This window comes from Rutilus rutilus (assembly GCF_951802725.1).
Source record: "Rutilus rutilus genome assembly, chromosome: 12".
Lineage (NCBI taxonomy): Eukaryota > Metazoa > Chordata > Actinopteri > Cypriniformes > Leuciscidae > Rutilus > Rutilus rutilus.
Window position 1 is genome coordinate 30400947 of NC_140217.1, and position 23277 is coordinate 30424223.

General features: G+C 38.1%; 2 protein-coding genes across 2 annotated transcripts; both read right to left on the reverse strand.

The window, feature by feature from the left end:
- Positions 1-630: 630 nt before the first annotated feature.
- stat2 (signal transducer and activator of transcription 2) lies at positions 631-17181 on the reverse strand. Its single transcript, XM_084424871.1, has 24 exons — positions 16999-17181; positions 15892-16023; positions 15582-15729; positions 13736-13831; positions 13539-13631; positions 13384-13462; positions 13221-13297; positions 12233-12384; positions 11990-12148; positions 11819-11908; positions 11027-11086; positions 10839-10859; positions 10659-10752; positions 10446-10493; positions 9691-9774; positions 9466-9564; positions 9241-9376; positions 9079-9131; positions 8887-8981; positions 8650-8789; positions 8352-8540; positions 7880-7934; positions 6983-7044; positions 631-2662 (listed from the first exon to the last, which is right to left on the reverse strand). Exons 2-24 carry the CDS (start codon positions 16020-16022, stop codon positions 2286-2288), a joined length of 2538 nt encoding a protein of 845 aa, XP_084280997.1. The 5' UTR covers position 16023; positions 16999-17181; the 3' UTR covers positions 631-2285.
- A 507-nt stretch (positions 17182-17688) lies between these two features.
- Positions 17689-20821, reverse strand: apof (apolipoprotein F). The gene is made up of 2 exons (XM_084424905.1): positions 20780-20821; positions 17689-19950 (listed from the first exon to the last, which is right to left on the reverse strand). The coding sequence occupies exon 2, from the start codon at positions 19913-19915 to the stop codon at positions 18680-18682; it is 1236 nt and encodes a 411-aa protein (XP_084281031.1). The 5' UTR covers positions 19916-19950; positions 20780-20821; the 3' UTR covers positions 17689-18679.
- Positions 20822-23277: the final 2456 nt, after the last annotated feature.

The following is a 23277-nucleotide window of genomic DNA, read 5'->3' on the forward strand; positions in this document are numbered from 1 at the left end:
TCTTTTTTCCCTGCTTTTACAGAAATAGGTTTTTATTATTATTATTATTATTATTATTATGTGGTTTTATATCATTATCTCATGTCATCTTCCTTTTTTTTTTGTGCTGAACTTACACACATATACAAAACCATAAATTTCACAAGTCCAGACAAGTGTTCCCAACTGTCTAATCTGTAAAAATTCCTAACACTGTAACAAATGAAGACCCATAACACATATGACGTCAAAGCTGAGGTCAAACTGAATTTAGAAATTGGAGGTCAAAATACTGGGTATCATGCTCATGGATCATCTCAGCATGGCCCACAAGAGTTTATTATATTATTTGTGGATTCAGTGTTTAAAAAGTCATAATACGCCAATTCCAAATCTAAGTCTGCAAGTGTATACGAAATGCGTGCGTACAGTGGAACATGTGACGGATCTAATTTTGCCCAACTTGTTAACACAATATCTCATCACTCTATTATGAGTCTATAAAACAGTTTGCCTGATCAGATTAAGTGTCATGGTTTTCAATAATAAAAAAAAGACATTATGACAGCCCTATATCTCTCATTAGATGTTTTATTGGAGAACATTGCTCCATTGTTAACACATTTACCCATACAAAGTCTGGCACACAGATACAAAACAAACTACAGTATGGTTTATTTTCTTGGACAATGACAGTGTATACAAAACATGGTTACATGCATTTGAAACAAAGTCAAAAATTCACAACAGAAGTACTCATGGGGTAACTAAATGATTATGCATTATAAAGCGATTTAATTGCTATGACTTGGTATGTCATTTCAGTGAAAAAAAGAGCAAAGGAAACATTCATTTGGACCATTTTTTTCTCTCTAAATGATATCAGAGACTGTCTAATCTTCTTCGGTACCACACAGATTCAGTTGGATGAACACATACAGAACCTTTTATCTGTAACCCTTTTTACACAAAAAATTCATTTAGTTTGTATACTCATACAATCAGTGTAATTTAAATGAAATATATTATAAAGAAATTAAAAACAAATATAAAGTGTTTTCTCCAGCAAGATAAAGCTCAAAAGAATATGCATTCAACTGGGGTAACAGAGCATTTGAACTTAATTCAACTTTCAAAATAATAGAAAATGTAAGGGTCTATATATTGTCTATGTTAATCACAGTATCTGACTAATCAAAACTTTGTAATAGATGACTCTATTTAAAATCTATCTTTAAATGGTTAACTATAAGGGGGGAAAAAATGCAAAAGCAAAGCATTCAGGTTCTTTTATAGTCTCAATAGTGGTTTTACAAAATGGAAAAGGATCATAAAAGACAAAAAAAGTGCCTCGAATCCTAGAGTAGCAAAACATGTCCTGCTCATCAAAAAACAGTGATTAGACATTCATCATTTACATTAAATGTTTTTTACACAAAGATGAATTTTAAGGTAGAATTTAGTGCAATGCAGCAAAGAATAAACTTGCTTTACTATTAAAAGACTACAATCATAGTAGTCAACATTGGTGCCTTTAAATGTAGATGATAACATTTAATCCAAGCACTGTATCTCTTTTAAAGTGCTCTTTTTTTTAAAATACAAAGACATTTTTCCAGTGTTTTTACACTTCCACTGGTTTCACTGCTTTTTTCGCACGGAGAAATCCGACCACAGTCATGAGATGCTTTTTAAAACATTAGCTCATGCTGCCTGATTCACATTACTAAAGGTGTTTGACACATTAATAAAGTATATCGCTTTCACTATCAAATTATCTCCATCCAGTAAGGCCCAGTTAATTCGAATAGAACTGTCATTCCAACCTGCATAAAAGGTGACCGTTTACTTGGACCATAAAAGCATGATCAATACTAATATGAAAAAAAAATTTACATTAAAAAAATTCAACTCTGTGATCTCTAAACAAATGTGCTCTGATATTGTTTGAATTATTATCAATAAAACTAATTTTTATACGGACAAATATTTAGTAGCAGCTAACGAATGGTCGGGTCAGATCTCATTCCAGAGTTTTTTTGGACTTGGACGGGCATCTACGCCTAGTCAAAGGCTTTACTCTGAGAATAGACACGCAAGTAACAGATAAATGGATGAGCAGACATACAGATTTATACACTAACTGGATGAAGAAATAATGAAATCAGTCAAGAAAATGAAGTAATAAGCTTAGTATTTTGCATCTCTACTTGCTACTTATTTACAACATAAATCAGTACTACGGAAAACATTATATGGCTTGACAGACCTACGTTTTGGCTAACCTCACGGGTCATGAATCAAATTCAGGGGGTCAGCGGCATGTTAGGATAGCCAAGGTCTTGAAAATCATGGATGATGTCCTCTGGTGTAGAATGCTCTAAGCTATTTAGCAAGTTGTGAGTGTTTAGAAACTCTTGCAATGTGTGATGAACATCAGTGTCTGGAGAGACTGCTTCTTTAAGGATATCCATGTTATCCTCTAGAATGTTTTGTTGGAAGCATGGTGAAGAAACGTGGGCATCAAGTTGAGGAAATGAATCTTGAGAAATACTCTCGCCATCAATGTCCAACATGCTGTTAAGCAAAAATGAATCAATGGTAGAGCTGGAGAGCATTGGAGACTTCTCAGGCCACTGGAGCAAGATGTCATCGTCACCCGCCTCAGAAAAAGAAGGAGGATCTTTCAAAGATGAAGGAGATGACACAGCAAGAGAGACATGTTATAAACCCAATAACCGCATTACAATAATAACAACTTATTATGATGCTATTTAACTTCACTCTTAAAAATAGAAGGTTTTCACAGTGATGCCATAGAAGAACATTTGTGATCCCCAAAGTAGCTTTCAGTGAACAGTTATTAAAATAAATTATTTTCTTAGTGTGAAGAACATTTTACAGGGCGTGCAGAATTATTAGGCACGTTGATTTTCTGATCATATTTTATTCCCAGGAATATTTTGCCAATTCCAAACCATATTAATCTTAATAACTACTATTAATTTTGTATTTAATCATTTTTAAGTGATATATAATTGTTCATGAGGGCTGGAAATGAAAAATGTCTTATTTTCAGGTGTGCAGAATTATTAGGCAAGTTTTCTATTACAGACAAAATAAGCCAAAAAAAAGATTTAACTCAGATTTAAAAGTAAAAAATTATGAAATGCCCATGAGAATGATGCAATACTAATGTAATACTAGAGATTGCAGTTAAGGCATGACCATTGGAAAGTGAAATGCTCATTGGGTCAGCAGGGTCAGACAAAACCAGGTGGAGAAGAAAAGACACATGTTAACTGCAAAAGAATGAAGAATTAAGGTGAAGAATTAAGTGTGAAACCATCAGGAACCCTTTAGTCTCCAGCGCCACCATTTTCCAGAGCTGCAACCTACCTGGAGTCTCCAGAAGTGCAAGGTGTCAGGGTCTCAGAGACTTAGGTTAGGTAAAGAATCCTAAAAAATGACCCCCACTTAATAAGAATCATAAGCTGAAGTGTAGTAAAATACATGAAGACTGTTTTTTTTATAGGCTTTATAGACAGACAGATTGAGAGTGACTCTTGAAGGACCAGCACCACATCCTCTTCTACCACTATTTGAAGAATTCATCTTCTAGAATATGTTTTAATAAGTTTTGGGAGTTCATTTTTAGTCCATCTCTCTGCAAAACGGACTTCAGGGTTCAACTCCCGGACTTCAACTCCCAAAACTTATTAAAACATATTCTAGAAGATGAATTCTTCAAATAGTGGTAGAAGAGGATGTGGTGCTGGTCCTTCAAGAGTCACTCATAATCTGTCTTCTAAAAAAAACAGTCTTCATGTATTTTACTACACTTCAGCTTATGATTCTTATTAAGTGGGGGTCATTTTTTAGGATTCTTTACCTAACCTAAGTCTCTGAGACCCTGACACCTTGCTCTTCTGGAGACTCCAGGTAGGTTGGAGTTCTGGAAAATGGTGGCGCTGGAGACTAAAGGGTTCCTGATGGTTTCACACTTAATTCTTCACCTTAATTCTTCATTCTTTTGCAGTTAACATGTGTCTTTTCTTCTCCACCTGGTTTTGTCTGACCCTGCTGACTCAATGAGCATTTCACTGTCCAATGGTCATGCCTTAACTGCAATCTCTAGTATTACATTAGTATTGCATTCTTCTCAAGGGCATTTAATAATTTTTGACTTTTCAGTCTTTGTTAAATCTCTTTTTTGGCTTATTTTATCTGTAAAAGAAAACATGCCTAATAATTCTGCACACCTGAATATAAGGCGCTTTTTATTTCCAGCCTTCATGAACAATTATATATCACTTATAAATGATTAAATACAAAATTAATAGTAGTTATTAAGATTAATATGGTTTGGAATTGGCAAAATGTTCCTGGAAATAAAATATGATCAGAAAAATCAGCGTGCCTAATAATTCTGCACGCACTGTAATAATCTTATAAACCTTCTTGAGTGATGAAAAGGTTCCATGGATGTTAAAGGTTCTTTATGGAACTTTACATGCCGATTAAAAAAAATATATATTTTTGAGAGTGTTAGGTTAATTTTTTCAACCGCATTAGGGATGCACAATATATCAGTACCACACCGTTTTTTAGTCGATATAAGAGTTTTTTTTTTAATTCATCAAAGAGTGGATATTTTATTGCTTATTTCCCCTATTTGTACATTTAGATTACATTTGCCATCATCTAATGCTCACTTAAAGTTCATCTTCAAAAACGCAAAAAAATAATAATAATAATAATGTTATGTCAAAAATCAATTTTTATACTGTGAAAACAGTATTTTATACAGTAAATTATAATACAAACATGTAAAAACAACTCATTGTCGTTTTATGTTTTGCCATCCATTTAGACAAAACAGTGGAAAATTTTAATATCGGTTATTAATCAGTTATCGGCCATAACATGGAGGGGGAAACCACTTATCAATCTTGGTTCATCCCTACATGTGACATGCAACATGCCAAAAAAAGTTACATCTTTAAAAACGATAATGATTTAATAAAACGTGTAATGTAATCTTTAGCAAATCTCAAAATGAATATTCATTTTTCATACTAATATAAACATTGTAGATTTTGTGTTTTACTATTAATTTTTTTTATGACAAAACAGCATCCCTCCTTATTTTGTATTAGTATTGTATAAGTATTAGTATTGTATTAGTATTAGTATTGTATTAGGCTACGTTTACACGGAAACGATCTGAAGAGAAAACGCAAAAGTGATCACTTTTTATTCTGCGTTTAGACGAGCGTTATGGGGGGGAAATCTGCGTGCATATGGTGACGCAAAAGTGTGTGAAATTCAATGTAGTATGCACTCCAGTCGGTTAGGTGGCAATGTGAAGCACTGATCAGTGCCTTCACTGTCTAGCAGACTTTTGCGTTTTTACCGTAAAGGCCCTTTCACACTGGACGCGATTTTGACGCACGAATAATTCGCGCGATGGTTTTATTTTTTGATCAGCTGTTTGTGTAATGAGTGCTTCCACACCGAACGCGAATGTGCTGCAGCGAAAAAACGACTTTTTTTTTTCGCTTCGATGTCGATTATTTTTTTTTATTTTTTTTGCGGCGACAGAAAAGGCTTCAGCCAATCACAAACTACATGGACAACGATTTGAAAGACAATGTGTGGCGTAGCATTGCCAACCAACTCGGTTATCACGACTGTGAGTATGTTGTGTAGTCCTGTGCTTTGTAGGCTAGCAGGCTAAACTACATTTGGGATAGAAAGCTAACACTATTATCGTCAAAGATAGAGACAGAGACCGTGTTTACTTTGAACATGTAACAAATGTAGTGAGACTATTTAGGGTTGCTTTTAGTATACTATACATTCTTTGTGTGATATCTAAGTTACAGTTTCTAGTCGAATGATTGTAACTTGTTACTTAGTGTGTTACATGTAATGTGTATTGACATAACAAAACGCACTGTGTTTAGTTGAAGACGCAAAAAAAAAAAAAAAAAAAAAATCCTGTGGAAAACCCTCAGGGACACCTAACTTATGTGAGAAAAAGGAGAGAGGAAAAGTAAACTAAAAGTGGACATTAGCATATACTCCCCTTCAGACTCTCTGTTCTTTAAAGCAGAACTCCGGTCAATTTTAACATTGAGCTCATTTTTTTGTACATTTGGAGTGCTGTCAGTACAGAGAACAACGACAAAAATCGGTGTTGCCTACACCGTGTTATCCTCTTTTTAAAATTTGCACCCTGTTGACTTCAATGGGGCAAGTTTTAAACCTGCTTTTAGGCTCTTAACATCCTTGATGTGTCATTACAAGTGCACAGGTCATGTGAGTGATTCCTTCGGAGTGAACGCGGGTGAATCTGACTGCAGTAGATGTGAAAGATATTAATAAAAATTATGTTTATTCAGCCAGCGCACATACCTGTATTTACATCCTGTTTTCGGTCGAAGTCCACAGTAGTCGATTGTCGAGTTCACGTGTTTAGTACCTATGATCACGCACGTGAACTCGACAATCGACTACTGTGGACTTTTGAGGGTGGTTTCACTTTTTTGCATTTTTAAGCACCAAAAACGCCGTCGCCGTCTAAACGAAAGGCACATCTGATAAAATATTTTTACGATTTCACCCGCAAGCGTTCTCGTGTAAACAGGGCCTTATACATGCAACCTCAAGCTTCCATTCACATACATCAGTGATACTGTTATGGTTAGATTTGTGTTATTGAAAAACCACAGTCACAGCCCACCACACACAGAAGGTCCCTTTGTGCACTATCAATCAAATGCACTTGGGTAGGGAAGAGTAGGAAAGAGAGGATCTTAACAAGTTTTTGGACTTGATTGAGCCTCTGAATGAAAGAGAAGCATTTATAAAGGCTTTTCATTACACATTCTATTTATCAGAAAGCGTTTTGCCATCAAGACGCATCTGGTGAAAATCCAGAGAGTGAGAGGCAGGTTGAGCCGATTAGATTCGGAGGGGCAGTGGAGGCAGGACTCACCTCTGTCCTGTGGGGACAGGTCAGACACTGGCCCCTCTCCGACGCTTGTACATCCGTTCCTACTGCAACCAAGCACAGAGCACTCCAGTAAACCAGCAGAACAGCCATCTCAGTGTCTACTCATACCATAATCTTACAGCGTAACTGTTCGCTTATAAACTTCATAACATCACATGTATGGTAGACTTTTCCCCAAATAATACGGTATTGTTGTAACTATGAATTCTGTTAGGCCACAATGCGACCCTCACGACATCCAGTGTTAACCTGCATTACCTCTACACAGGCAGTGATAGAAAAAGTATGGCAAGATACATCTTGTTCTTAAGGCCCAGATATACTTTATTTTCCACGTTCTGCTCCCTCTCGCGGACATCAGTGGACGGTGCTGATGACAAATTACGTCACACACATACTGTCTGCGAGCCAGAGCGGAATGCGGACAAGGGAAATATTTTCACCTTTACTAATCTAGTACCACCTCAAGACTCTGAATGTTAAAATCACGTGCCTGCATGTGTGCGAGACCAATTCCTAATTCGTCTTTTTTTTTTTTTTTTTACTGTATTTTACTTTAATTAAGCTAAAGTGGCTGTTTGGTTGATATGATGAGACAATATTTTTAGTAGTAATCCTTTCAGTGGAAAAATCTCATCAGTAAATATTACTGAAAGGCAGATTTTTTCCCCCCACTACATCACCCAGCCCACAATATGAACTTAAACCTCATCATAACACCATACAATATGATTAATGCATTAAACACCAGCACTATATACAGCACATGTGCACTGTCACAAACATTACCTATAGCACACAACCTCACATGCTTTTGAAATTATTTGCATGCACACAACACACAAATATAAACCAATAAACAATCAAAACAGGACTTACTCTTTAGAGACGAAAACCAGTTTGGTTTTGAGGTACCTCAGGTACGGATTCTCCTCTGAAACAAAACAACGACCAAGAAAATTATTTTGTGGTTAAGTAAATAAAGCATAAGCAAAGCTTTTATTACATTCGACATTAGCTCAAGTGCGAGCTGGGAAGAAATATATTATATATTCCTTTTGGAAAAAGAAATCTAACATCATTTTTTACATGGCTGTGTGGATGTGTACAGCTGTTTTTAGCAGTAACATAAATTGAGCAAAAGCCTTTCCCAGTTCAAATCTAAGTTGACATACATTGCAGTGAACATTAACTTTTTTTGTGACCCTAATAGTGAAAGTTTTAAATAGACGCTGCCATTAGGTAAACACCAAACTAAATGCCCATCAAAATACAAAGTATGCCTCCCTTAATTAGACTTGGGGAATTGCAAAAAAAAAAAAAAGCACCACATTCTCAATAAATAATTCACCTCCAGTCTTTTCACTGTAGTATTTGCCAAAGGCCTGGTCTTTAGGAGTGTTTGGGTAAAGGTAACACAGTGGGTTGACTGGAACGTTTTCTGCTACCATGATCCGAAAGTTGGAGATGATCTCAGGTAAAGCAATCTGCTTCAGGTCAGTACTGATAAATGGCTTCACTGTTTGCACACTCGGATTGCCTAACAAAAAAAAGAAGGTGTGTATTTAGTCTGTCATTCACTGGGCTTCGTGATTTCAGAGATTGAACAATGTCTTAAGAGAAGTATATCTTTTTATGACATGTTTTACCATCGTTAGAGTACTGCACCCAGCTGAACGTGATTCCACCATCTTTGATACTTTCGCTAAAACGCAACAGGAAAGTGCCGTTCTGCTTCTTCTTCAGTAAAACTCTCTCCTTCCCCTTGCTGACGAAACCCATTATAGAGCTACAGAAACAAACATACATGTGTTGAAATAAAAAAAAACACACACTTTCTTTGTGCTGAAAACTTGATTTTCACAGTCTATCTATAGGATTCATACCCATCACTCCACAGGTCTGACAAGTAGCCTTTAACCAGGTTTAGAATTCCATCCAGCCACACCCACAGGGTGAAGTTTGTATCAGGGAGGTTCTCCTAAAACACACACAGACAACGAGTAAACAAAACACTCATTGAAATGTCAATATCAGGCGTTTCACAAAGAGCTACGTAACTGTTTATCTGTTCTTACCTTACTGAACTTAGCCCAGGGTATGGTACAGTGGTCATAGCTCTGTTGTTTACCTGATAAGAAATATTACATCATTAACAAACACCAGATTACTTTATGGCCTTAATATTACTTTATATAATATGGTCTATTAATGCATGAAAGCGGTTGATGTGTGCATACCAAAGAGCTTGATGGCGAGAGTTTCCAACTGGTCACTGTCTAGACCACGCTTCCCAGAGGAGAGAAACTGCCAACTCAGCATTTCCCCAAACTGTGCCCAGGAGGCCGGAGGAGAGCCTTCAAAAAACTTGATGTTCTAGTGATGTAAATAATAATAATTAAAAAACAGATTATTTTATGATGATTAAGGCTAATTATGATCCAAGAGTAACTCCTGCTCCTGACCTTGGGATCTGAACAGAGCATGTTGAACCATAGAACAGACGCCCAGGCGCTCTGCTGCTGACTGGAGTTTGAAATCACCACAACAGGAAGAGAAGAGGTCTGAAAGAAAAAAGGAAGTATGGTTATAAAAATTGTATAACCAATACAATAACCAATTGTAGAGCTAAATCTCTGGAATGTTCAAATTTCACTGAGAATGCTTTGAATGAGGAAAAGACATCTCACCTCCAAAGAGACAGACAGGCCTTGATAGTCAAACTGCGTCTGAAAGTTTATATTGTGTAGTTCTTCAGTCACACTCAGAGATAGCTGCAGGAAACACACAACAAGATTTATACACATACGTACAAACAGAACTCTACTTATTAGTTGGTCACTCAATTCTACTTGTTTTAATTAACTACTAGGAAATAAACTATTTTGTGGAATTATTATCTTCAGCACTGTAATCAAATTTGTTTTATTAGGAGTAACTCTCCAGTTCATTAGGCATTTATGAAAATAGTTTGCTTGTGGTGAAAAAGCAATCCGACTCAATGTACCAACAAATCGAGCTGTATCAGTTAAGAGTGGGAATCAAGCCTTATATACATTGGTTTATGTGTGTTTAACGACAGCTAGTCAGTCTTGTCAATCCATCTTGATGGCTGACCGCTTTGAACGGAATCCCAGATAATAAACAGGTGCACTCTGACCAATGAAAGAACAGTTTTATGCACATGTGACTTGCATAAACACATTTTGGGTAAGTTTTGAAATGCACCAAGTGAAAGCAAATCAAACCTAGGAGAAATGCAATATTGTAACAATTAAGGTCTGTATTTTGGCACAAAGCAAAAGATCTACAAATGTGGAAACACCCTTAATCAGTATTACTCTAAAAACCAGTTTTGTTTCTGTTACTAACCGCTGGTTTTATGTTTGCTACGTGCAGCAATGTAGTTTCTAGCAAATATTATTAACAATCTCCTTAAACTCACATCACTGATTCCTTTTCCTCCACCACCAACTTTCTGATCTTTCAACGTCTGTAAAAAAAACAAAACAACACATCACATACACAATTCTTTACCTTTTTATTACCTCTTTATATTTAAAATCTGGTTTAAAAAAACAGAACACCGCGACCAAATTGTTTACCCAGTTATAAATATCTCAGATGATGTTGTGCGTTCACTTTAATATCAACTCACCAAATGTCTGAAATCAGCGACCATGCCCCCGTTCGTACTCTCAGCCATGTTAAGGGCTTTACTCGAAGTGCCCAGCACATTAAACCTACGAAACCTACGATAAACACATAATCATGAATTTCTGGTGGGAGGCGTGATGAGGGAAGTGTGTGTTCAGAATGCGTGTATGGAAACACTCACCCTTTCATTTGTGAGACAGTGCTGAAACAAAAGATGGAGAGAGGGATGAGAGTAAGAATTCAGAGTCCTAACCACCAACAGACTCATTTAAAACTATATCAAACCACCCAAACCTTACAAGCAAACTCATTCTCACATATGACTCAGATTGTTCCTAATGAAGAAAGTAAGAGAGACAGAGATCTTACTTGTCAATAGAAACAGACACCTTCATAACATGGTTGAGTTCAGGAACTTTATACAGGAACCTGTAGAGAGGAGAATGACTGTCCTTTCAGGTCCGTGAGGGCAAACATTTTTTTTCTGCATTTCTATCTCAACAACCCAAACTAAATATTTTAAATAAAACATATGATAAAAATATATATGGAAAAGCTTAAATGGGTGAATTCTTTTTAAAGATAAATAAAGTAGTCAACATTTGAAGTGGATCAAAACCTTTTTATCAAAGTTATACATGAATTTTGTCTTGGGACATCTTTGATTACCTTTTTTGATCCACTTCAAATGTTGACTACTGTCACCTGTACAAGATTTGTTTTTGTTTATCGCAAATTTACAATGTATTCAGGGCACAAATTTCTGCTTGGGGTTGTGTGTCATAATTTGAAAAATAAAATTCTTAACCGAAATATTTCCGTTGTATTTGAGTCATCATTACATTCACCCCAGGCACATGTACGTAAATTACATAAACAGGTCTGTGCATGCATAATAAAGATCCAATTATTCAAAAGCAGTACTGACATTTGCAGGAAAGTAGGTCACTTTCACAAATATTTTAAAGTACTTGGTTCCTCACAAAGTACTTAGTTCCTAAGTCCTATGTACAAGACAGTACACTAAAATGAATGTGCATATTCTCAATTTCATAATGTTTAAAAGGATATAGCCCTGTCCCAAGCAATATAAGACAAAAAATACTGGTATACACTATTTTACAGGTGGTGTATAATGTTGCGGAAATGTCAGAGCCTGACCTGACTTTGACTGAGAACTGGACACTTGTGCGCAGCACCAGGGGGCCTCGTCCTTGCGGCATGGATGGCTGAGTCTCTACAACAAATGAGCTAACAACACACCACCAAATAATGAAGCGTACATGCATGAAGAGAGAGTAATGGATATGCTGCGAATGTGTTTGAGTATACCTCTTAATCAGGTTAGTCAGCAGAGTGTCCACTTTACTCTTTAAAGAGGCTTTAAGGACTGGGATGGGGTCATTTGCGTAGGTCATCTTCCCAAGCAGCTCATCAAGCTTCTGTAAGAACTTCTGCAGCTGGAACATGCAGTCTATAATCTGAGTGAACCTGTCAAAGGCCAATAATGGCTTAAAAACAGATCCAAACGGTGTTCGTACAGACAATCGATCAGAGAAATTCTTGTGCCGTTACCATTTCTCTAATTGTTCCAGACTTGTATCATCAGGAGCCCCAATGCAGGACTTCTGTTGTCTCCGCTTCCAGTCCACCAGTTCCTCATCTATGAGCACTGAGCTCAGACCATCAGCAGCATCCAACGCAGCCGTGATATCAGACAGGAAGTTCTGAGACAATGATACAAGAGAAGTTGGGTCAAGAAACATAATTTTTTAATATGCTTTTGTCATTTTGTTTATTTTTATATATTACTATTTAGGTTTCAATTTTTAGTTTTTATCTAATTCCAGTAAGTAATTTTAGTGTTTCAACTTAACCTTGTTTCAGTTAGTTTCCATTCATTTTCATTTAGTTCATGTAATATTTATATTTTATTTTAGATGTAATTCAATTAACAAAACTGTTTTTCTAGTATTAAGTTTAATTAAAGGGGTGGTATAATGCCCTTTTCACAAGATGTAAAATAAATCTATGATGTCCCCAGAGTGTGTGTGTGTGTGAAGTTTTAGCTCAAAATACCCCACAAATATTCTTATATAGCATGTTAAAGTTGTCACTTTTTGAGGGTGAGCAAATATGCACCGTTTTGTGTCTGGCCCTTTAAATGCAAATAAGCTGCTGCTCAGGTTTCAAGAGCTCGGTTACCTCACGCAGACACACACTAAAATGACTAAAACTGTTCTGCCTTTTATGTTTAAACTGAGTCAGACAAAGATGTACAAATTATGTACATTTTAGGGTTGGTGATGTCACTAACCCGTGAGTGTAGTCCATACCAGCCATTTGTTGTAGTCCTTAAAAAACGATTTCTTTAAATGCAAATATCTCCCTTTGCTTTGAACTTTGAGCGTTGTAACTTTGCAGATGTTGTTTATGCTCAAACAGCAACATTACACTCTAACTAGAGTTAGAAAAGTGAAATCATACTCAACCACCCCTTTAATAATAATCCTAAATAGTATAGAATAGAATAGATCAGACGTGCACAAAACAATTTGCCCACCTTTCTGCACTTATCGAGTGAATTGAGCATCTTCTGAAGCCCTTCTATTTGCTTGTTCTTCTCTTCTTTTGTGCAAGCTAAACACACATATACATACACACATATTAATACCAGGACAGATAATGAAATCAAGGACAGTGTGTTTAAAAGTGTGGAGCCTCACAGTCCATTTTGTGTGTTTGAAATTTAAAATCAAACTCATCCTGCTGCTCCTCCAAAGACCTTATGCTGTGCTCCATCCCCTGCCAAAAGAAAAAATGAATCATGCTCTTGAACAAACACACACATACAAGCAGATACACAAACACACACACACACCTCTACTTTGTTCTTGAGTTCTTTTAATCTCTTTTCCATTTGTCTCTGGCTCTCCAACTCCATTGTAACCGGCTGAACCTGCAACATCTGCACCTGAAACATTGAGAGAGAGAATCAGAATATGCTGATGGTGATGTTGATAATAAGAGTGATGATGATGATGATGATGATGATGATGGACACTTTAAGGTACTGACTTGCTGTGCAAGCTCTGCATCATTCAAGATCTCTTTCTCCTTCACCAGGAACCAGTTGATAATAGCAGCAAGAGTATAGGGCTCCTCTTGGTACTTCTGCAAACAAGATAATGTGACCAATGATCCCACAGCTGTCACTGATTAACCCAGCAGTTTTCTAAATAGCTCATAACTACAACAATAATTATAACCATAAAGTTATATAAATGAAAAAAAGAGAAAAAAAATTCAAGTTGATGAACAATAAAAACATTGAGGAGTAGCTTGATGATGCCATGAATGAGTGGAATCATGGGAGTTGCTGTCTTCACCTCCACGGGCATGAAGTGGCATGAACTTCATGCCTGTGGCTACTGTGGTATGAAGCAGGCCAGGGCCCAGAGCCGGGGGCATTTTATGGTGCTGTTTTTAATACGCTTATATGACGCAGTCAGCCGCCGCTGCAACTTTCGGTTTGTTGTTTATGTTTATTTACGTTTAAAGTTACGTTTAACACTTCAGGAGCCGGATGTTAAACAGCTACGGTTACATTTGATCGCTTAAATTCACATTATTTTATTTCATTCTAATGAAACAGCTGCAAGTGCTGAATTACTACTCATACAGGTCACTTTATTTGACGTATTAAAACTGTGGGGTAACAGCACTGTTTTACTAGGTCAAAACAATCATACTAAAAATACATTTGAGTGTGTTGAAACTTGAAAGTCATGTTATAACGTTACTCTGTGCGTTAGCTCAGTATGGTATGTGTCATACCATGTGAACAGAATGAAACTCAGACCTTAAATACATGAGAAATGTAATCAAGGTGAACAGAAACAGGTGTGTGGAAACTAATTAACAGCCAGGGAAACTTATGGGCAGTACACATTGTACAATTTTGGGCTGTCCCAGACGAAAGAGGACCAATCGTGGTGATTTCTGTGGTCGTACAGTGAGAGAGGTTCAAAGACGGCCTTTGTCACAGGTTTAGCGACCAAAGATAACCTGCGACTGTTTCTGACAGTGTCCGAAATTTAGTGACGTGACATGGCGCTAAAACTTAAAACTACTTCCCTCAAGCTTCACTTGCAAAACTGGCATGCCAAGTTGGCCTTTTTTCCTGACCGCGTCCATATTCTCCTCTTTTGCTTCATCCTCTTTTTTCAGCGCACATAAAAACCACAATTGCCAAAATGTGATTCATCTCGCTCTTTTTGTTTACTACAAGCGCATGCTGATGACGTTTTATTCTTCTATACCAACTTGTGACGTAGCCTACGATTCAATAGGTTTTATCATTGTACAGTCTACATACATGTCGTATATCCAAGTTTATAAGATCCAAGTCGTGAAGTGTGATTTGTAATGACCTTATAGGACTGTCGAAATCACAGTCTATAGTAGGCATTACTTGGAACTGAAGACAGTGAAAATTAAACCAAAACAAACCGTAAATCAAAGATAATGTGGATACGAGGTCATTGACAGGCGATGCAATGACATCACCGGACGTTACACTGGTTAAAATGGCTGATTTCTCCGGATTTAGACATTATTGGAAATATTTGGGATAATGGAAGTACACCAGTCAACAAAATAACATTGTTCTAGTGGTTTTTGGAATATTTTAAATCCAAAAATCGTACATATTGTGCCTTTAAAGCGTATGCTGCAATTATGCTCACAGCGCACTTACTTGCGTCACATTATCATCAATTGGTGTGGATGATAACATACTGTACAGTAGTTGTGTACAGTGGTGTGAACAGGACTTAAGTCTATCAGTATAGTTTTTGTTTAGCATGTTTAGCATTTTTGGGGACTTCAGAAATCCAAGGAGGGCATCAGGAATTACACTTACCTGAAAGTTTTGTTTGTAGCGTCTGAAATTACGCTGCAATAGGAAACTATCTTTCTCTTGCGCAAAACGACTGAACTGGTTGTCCAGATTCTCCAAAAGCACCTGAAAATGGAACGCGGCTTGGGAAGAGTCCCGAGAAGCACGCTCCCTGCAACACACACAGACAGACACATTACTTGTAATGCCAGGTTGACGCTCCTTGATGCAGTTTATTTGCATCTCTTTATTCATGGATTATTAATACATTCTGGAATAGAGTGTTATAAAAAAAAAAAAAAAACAATCTGCAGATTTTACTTCTTGCACTCACCAGTCCTGGGCCTCGATCCAGGATGCCAAGAAATGTCTCACTTCCATTGGGAACTCATCTCCGTTGTACAGGTCAAAAGCCCTCTGCGAATACACTGTATCCAGCTGCTGCAATCGCTCCCACTGTGTCATCCTACAAAATAAAACAGATTTCATGTCTGCTGATAGGTTAAATGATGCCTTGTTACAGAACTGGGACTGACCTGTTCTCTCTAATCTTTAGAAGTCAGATGCTTGAGCTTAAGCACCATTAATACAAGTAAAGGTGAGAAAATTCCAAATTCTGAGGTTGGACGTTAGAACACAAAATAATAGTGTATGGTATTAATGTAAAATATGATGAGACTCAGCAATGTGCAATTTTTTTTTATCTAAAGTCAATTGATTTTTCTGATTTGCTGTGAATCTGAATTTTTTGTTAATTTCATTTGCACTTTAGGTCCACTGTAAAACTGACAATTTTTATGGTGATTTATTTTTATTTTTTTGGCAAGTAATAATTGTTCTTGTATGAAAAACACTGTAGAGATTCTTCGAAAGTATTTTGTTTTGATGGAAATAAAACCTAAGTTTGAGTAAACAATTAATTACATAACTTTAAAAAAAAAAAAAATCAACATTGATAATAAAAAAAAAAAATTTAGTACAGAATCAGCATCCTTGAATGATTTCTGAAGGATCACGTGACACTGAAGACTTTAATTAATGGCTGCTGAAAATTCAGCTTTGCCATCACAGGAATAGATTTGGACTATTTCACGTATTAAATTGGTAGACAAATTAAACTAACTAGTGAAAGTGTAAACGTGTTTACAGGGCCAAAAAAAAGAAAGAAAAACATGCACTCTGGACCAGAACTAATAAAGTTCTCCACACCTGCACACTCCTCCTCAAACAACAGCGGAAAAACTGAGTCAAGAATTGCGTTTCTAATCATGTGAGGGAAAAACGTGATACCTCGTCATAATAATGATAAAGGCTACTATATACAGTAATAGCGGCCTAGGCCTAGACATATGACAGCATAGTGATGTTTATGTTGCAAAGTAATGAGCACCTCATTGTAAATAAGTTACGTTAACATGTAAGTTGATAATCAATAACTTACCTGAAACAATCGTCTACACTTTTGAAGAAATGATCCTCAAATATTAGTTTTATAAAGCGCCTTTTGCAGGCATACAGGAAAGACAAGAACACAGCACTCGACTGAACATCAGCTGGCGAGTAAATAAACACACTTCCAGTGCTTCTCAGGAAACGGACGGCTTTTCTATACACCTCCCTCCGCTGTCCATTTCTGCTTCCAACGCGATGAACTTTTGCCCACCCACTGAATCATGAAGTCCCACCCATTTAGTTGCGTATGAAACCCTCGCGTTCGTTCATTGGCGCGGACAGGCACACTGGCCACCACCATTGGTTGAAGCACCCGCCAATGAAATTCTTCACAACGGAGGGGTGTTGATAGAACAGCAGCAGAAACGAAACTCACGATCTCTCTTCTGGCGTTCCGAGAAATTACGAAATGAAAGTTATGTTCTGGAAGATCATGTACCGCGGAAATTTAAAAAGCCATACATTCTCTTTACGAAAGCATTTTGTGATCAACAATGGATAAATGTAATACGTTTATTCTACATTTTTATTTTACACTATGCATATATAAAACACGATTATACATTTATAAAAAATGTATCAACTGAAATTGGCTACTGGTAGAAATAGTTCTAACTGATTTTACGTGTAACTGTTACATATTCATATTTGTAATGTATATTGATGACAGGAGACAGCATATGTTTAAACTCAACTGGCTTTTACTCGCGTCTGCTCATAATAAAGATTACGCGCCTCACAGCATTCACTCCATTATTACAATACAACATGTACACGTCATACATGACAATATTAAAAATGACAGTTACAAATTAAAGTCTTGACTTAAGCTATGTCTGAGTATCAAATATTCTACTTGTCTTGTGTTCTGCTCTTCTGTTATTGATTTAAATAACTGCCCTATAATAGTTAAATGTTACCCATGATGTTTGACGAAGAAATGATATGTTGAGTAGGTTGTAAATAGATACTGGCCTTTCTTGTTATCAGAACCTTTTGAGGTCGAAATAAACTTTAAAAGTATTTCTATGAATAGGCATGCATACCAGACTTTAAGAAACATGCTCTGGTCAAGCTCAGGCATTATTTACACAATGACAAGAAATGTAACATGATGCATCAAAGGGATGTCTTTTAAAATATTGATAATGTTCCTTACAGAAAAAAAAACCCCATGCATTTCATATGTGCAAAAACACATTTGGTGAACATCATTAAAATATCATACAGATTTCTGTAACTTTATCTAACAGGATGGAATGTTTTAAATTGAGAAAAATCCATTGCTACAATAAGCTCATGTAAGTGCTATCGTTATTTTTTTACCCACCAAAAAATTGTTACTTCCTGCTAATGTCATACCTTTTGGATATTAATAATATTACAATCAAAATGGAAAGTGACATTTAGAACATATGAAAACCCAATTAAAACGCGCAATTAAAACAGCATTTAAATAGAAATTAAATTTGAGTTAATTAGTTTCAGTAGAAATTAAGAGATTTAACTCTCAATATTATGTTTATGGGACTGATATTGTGAACTGTAAAGTAGCAAACTATGACTGAACACATATAAAATAGAGCTTCTTAAACATCATTTACTGCTGGTGGAAAAATCATTGAGTTCCTAGAGCAATGCTTTCTGTTCTTGAATTTCCTCATTGGTTTTTATTGGACAGTGATACTTCCATCCTCCAAGCTGTTCTGGTTCATTAGCAGGTCGCCATCCTCTTTCATGTTGTTCAGCAGATATCTGATCCCTGCCTTCGCACCCGTTTTTAAACCAGCCCCCAACGCATAACCAGCAACCCCTGCAGTTCCCCCGGTTACAGCCATGAGGGCATCTGTGCCCAGATCCAAAGTGCTGAAGATGGCTCTCTCTTTTGCAGTATCATAGCAGTTAATCGAAGCATAGTAAACGGCTGTTCCCAGATTATACAGTGTGGAAACTGCAGGAATCCACTCCACAACACTATACACTTGCTCCTCTTTTTCATTGACACAGTGATGCTGAGGGACCCCATTTCTGCGCCAACGTACAGACCCCACCTTGCAATTCTGAATCCAGCTCTCAGAGTTAGATGAAGGCACTATGCTGCTTCCAGGCCTCAAGATAACTTGATAATATTCAGAATCGCCATCTTGGGTCACACCTGCACATTGGATTCCCAAGCTTCGGCAAGCCTGCTGTGCTTCCCCAATACGCAATGGCCTACTCTGTTCTGCAGCCTGTCCCAGTAACTGAGTGCCTTTCATCCTCACCCATCCCTTGCATTTCCCCATAGGCCCAACTTTACCCTTATAACCATCAACTCTCTCACCTACCTCAGCTAGCTGATGGATGTTAAATATAACAGCCTCCAAGTGGCACTGTGACTCAGAGTTGAGCATAAGAGGAGATGGCGGGGTTTGGAATCCACTGGTAAAGGTGTGATGGACAATGTGTGCTAATTCCCTCTCTTTGCCTCTCTTGATCAGCACCAGCACGTCCTGCAAAAATTCACGTGTGTCATTTTGGCCCAACACTGCGTAGAGTTGCATTACCAAAGCCTGGGCTTCTGACAAACATCCTGCTGACACCAACACAGGCACCATTGCCAACCCCAATAGCTCCTGAGAGAAACCCTTCCCTCTCCAGCCTCCATTGGCGAGCTCTGCACAGCTTGCATTGCTTTGGAGATCCAGCTGACCTTGTAGAGAGGCTGAGAGGTTTAAGACCAACTGATGGGCGGCGCGAAGACCATCTTTAACCACTTGTGTTTCTACTTGCTCTGTTTGAGAAATTTCTGAAGTGACCGAGGGCCTCAGGCTGCTTTGAGGGAGTGGAGCTCTGCCAAATACTACTTCAGACAGTAAGAGGTGGATGAGAAGTAACATTTTGAGTTTTGAGCCCCATTTAGCCATGTTGAACTGTGGAGTCGTGCAGCACCAAGCAAATTCTGCAAAATTAAGCGGGTTCTGGATTTTAAAAAAAAGAAGAAGAAAAACAGAGAAGATTAACTGTATGTGCAGTGTACGTGAAGCTGTTTATGTGCACTTTAAAAGTGTGGAACAATTGCGATTATTTTAATATTTTTGAAAGAAGTGTCTCATGAGCACCAAGTCTACATTTATTTGATGTTATTTGAATACAGTAAAAATAGTAATATTGTAAATTATAATTTAAAATATCTGGTTTCTATTGTAATATGTTTAAAAATGTAATTTATTCCTGTGATGGCAAAGCGGAATTGCCAGCAACCATTTTTAAGATTTCTAAATCTTAATTGTTCCAAACGTTTGACCTGTGTATCTATACAAATATCTGCAGCTGTAGCTACATCATGGGGTTAGACCATGAGATAAGTGGGTATTTGTGTGCTTGTCTTTGTCATTGTGCAGCTGGGAGAAAAGAAAGGAAGGAATGGGATGAGCACTTTTTTTTTTTTTTGGTAAGACTTCTCCCTCCCTGATGTTTTTACACTTCTTCTATATACATCTAATATATTTAAAATACATTCAAATTATTGAAATAAAATAAGTAAAATGTTATTATAAAATCGTTTAAAATGGAATATTAATTAAGTAAAAATCATTCTTCATAAATTTCACAATATACTTTTAAGTACATTTCTCAAACATGCAGTCTGTCAGATTTAGTTGAAAAAGATTATAACTTTTTATTACATTTTATCTAAATTACAGAGGAAATTATATTTCAAATCATTTGAATGTTATACTTTGGAATTATTGATCTTTATATTAATATGAGATTAATAAGACTCTTACCTTCTAACAATCCCGATAGTACCCCTGTGATAGAATCCAGCCTTCACAAAAAACATGTACATCTCCCTATCCCTCGTTATACCCTCTCTCTCTCTTTCTCTCGACATCACGTGGAGAGGATCAATGTGTTCAGTGGACGTTTTGTTTATTTACCCTCATGTCCCCTCTCTTCCTCTCATTCTCGCTCTGCTTTTTCTCTGAAGACCATGTGGGGGTGTGGGGGCTTTGTGTTTGACCCAGATAAATTGCTGAACACTCATTTCATGCATGTGAGTGTGTGTGACAGTGAGAGAGAACAGGACTGTGCACCGTTTACAAAATTCCACTTGGTTCTGTCATTTTAAACATGCTGCTCAGACCATATATTTGAATCAGCATTCAATGCAACATCCAACTTAAAGTTGCTAAAAAAAAAAAAATTTCTCTTGTAGATTGTAGTTTTTTTTAAATACATTTTTTGTTGGATGATTATTATTAAGTGGGGCCCAGAAGTGTAAGATTTATTTATTTACTTATGTATGTATTGCATGCATAATTTTGTGTTTATTTCCAGGTTTAAATGAAAAAGAAAAAAGAAAAAGAAATGTGCAGTTGGACATTTGGACCCTGCTATGTTGTGTTCCCCATCTGTCAGTCACTACAACGTAATGTCGACTGACAAATGGGGTCTCACTTGGGAGCCCCAATCACCTCTGAGAAAAACGGCCAATGGAACTGGCAAGTGGAATTTGCACTCACCGTATAAACAGGTATATAAGATGGTGGCACGCATCCACTCTTCCAATCCCCAAGAAACAAAACCTAGTGTGCTACGGAGATCATTCTCACTGATGGAGAAGGCACATTCAGCGGGTTTCGCCATTTTAAAAGACCAGTGCACAGTTAAGTGCAACAAAATTCCCCTGGGCACTTCAGCGCAAAGAACAGATTTCCCTAAAAGAGCAAGCACGGTCAGCGAGCATCTTTTTAAAGATGTCTTTCCGTCCATGTGTTTCTGGATGCAGTCGTTTCATGTCTTCATCACATGCTTGGAGCAAGAGCATGCTGAGACGGCATTAGTGAATGGTTCATGCCCTCACTGCGAGGGCATGACCATGTTGACACTGTGGTCACAACCACCAGGGCGGTGTACGCTCATGTCGCATGTCTCAACTCCTCTGGAGTCAGCAGCGGCTCAGGTCGCTCTGCGCCATTTACATTCCGGGCAAGCTCAATCGTGAGGCTGACGTGCTCTCGCGACAGCTCACACTCCTGGGAGAATGGAGACTCCATCCCTAGGTGGTCCAGCTGATCTGGAGTTGATTCAGGGACACACAGGTAGACCTGTTTGCCTCCCAGGAGTCGTCACACTACCAGCTCTTTTACTCCCTGCCTGAGGCCCACCTCGGCACGGACGTGTTGGCACATAGCTGGACCTGGGGCCTACGTAAAAACATGTTTCATCCAGTAAATCTACTAGGTTTTTTGGACTTGATGCTCCTTGCGACAGCCCCTCCCTGGCGAATTCCCCTGAGGAAGGACCTTCTTTCTCAGGGATGGGGCACCATATGGCACCTGCGTCCAGATCTCTGGAACCTCCACGTGTGGCTTCTTGACAGGACAAGGTGGACTAAAGTGGCCAACTACCAGCGGTTGTAGACACTATCTCTCAAGCCAGAGCTCACTTACCAGGCAAGCTTATGCTTTGAAGTGGAGTCCCCCGGAGGAAGACCCCCGGAGAGGCCCAATCGGTTCAGTGCTTTCCTTCCTGCAAGGAGTGTTGGAGTGGAGGCTGTCCCCCGCCATTGCGGCACATCATGATGCAGTTGACTGTAAGTCACTAGGAAAGCACATCCTGGTTGTCAGGTTCCTGAGAGGCGCCAGGAGATTAAATCCACTCCTGGGATCTCTCAGTGGTCCTCTCTGGTCTGCAGAGAGCTCTTTTTAAACTGCTTGAGTCAGTTTCTAAAGAATCCTGTTTCTAAAGACAGTGCTCCTGACCGCACTCACTTCCAAAAAGACAGTGGGGGACCTGCAGGTACTTTCGGTCAGTGAATCATGCCTTGAGTTCAGGCCGGCCTCTTCTCAAGTGTTCCTGACACCCAGCCTGGATACATGCCCAAATTTCCCACCACTCCTTTTTGGGACCAGGTGGTAAACTTGCAAGTGCTGCCCCGGGAGGAGTCAGACCCAGCTCTTGCATTGCTGTGTCCCGTTCGAGTTTACATGGACCGCACGCAGAGCTTCAGAAGCTCTGAGCAGCTCTTTGTTTGCTTTGGATGTTAGCAGAAGGGAAAGGCTGTCTCCAAACAGAGGTTGGTCCACTGGATAGTGGATGCCATCGCCTTGGCGTACTCTGAGTGTTGCCTCCTCCTGAGCATTGGTGCGCTTTGGCAGACATTTCCAGACCTGCGGACTTGGCGACACCTAATACTTTCGTGAGATTCTACAATCTCTGGGTAGAGCTGGTTTCTTCCTGTGTGTTGGGTACAAACCAGTAATGTGCGGGAAGGCTGGCC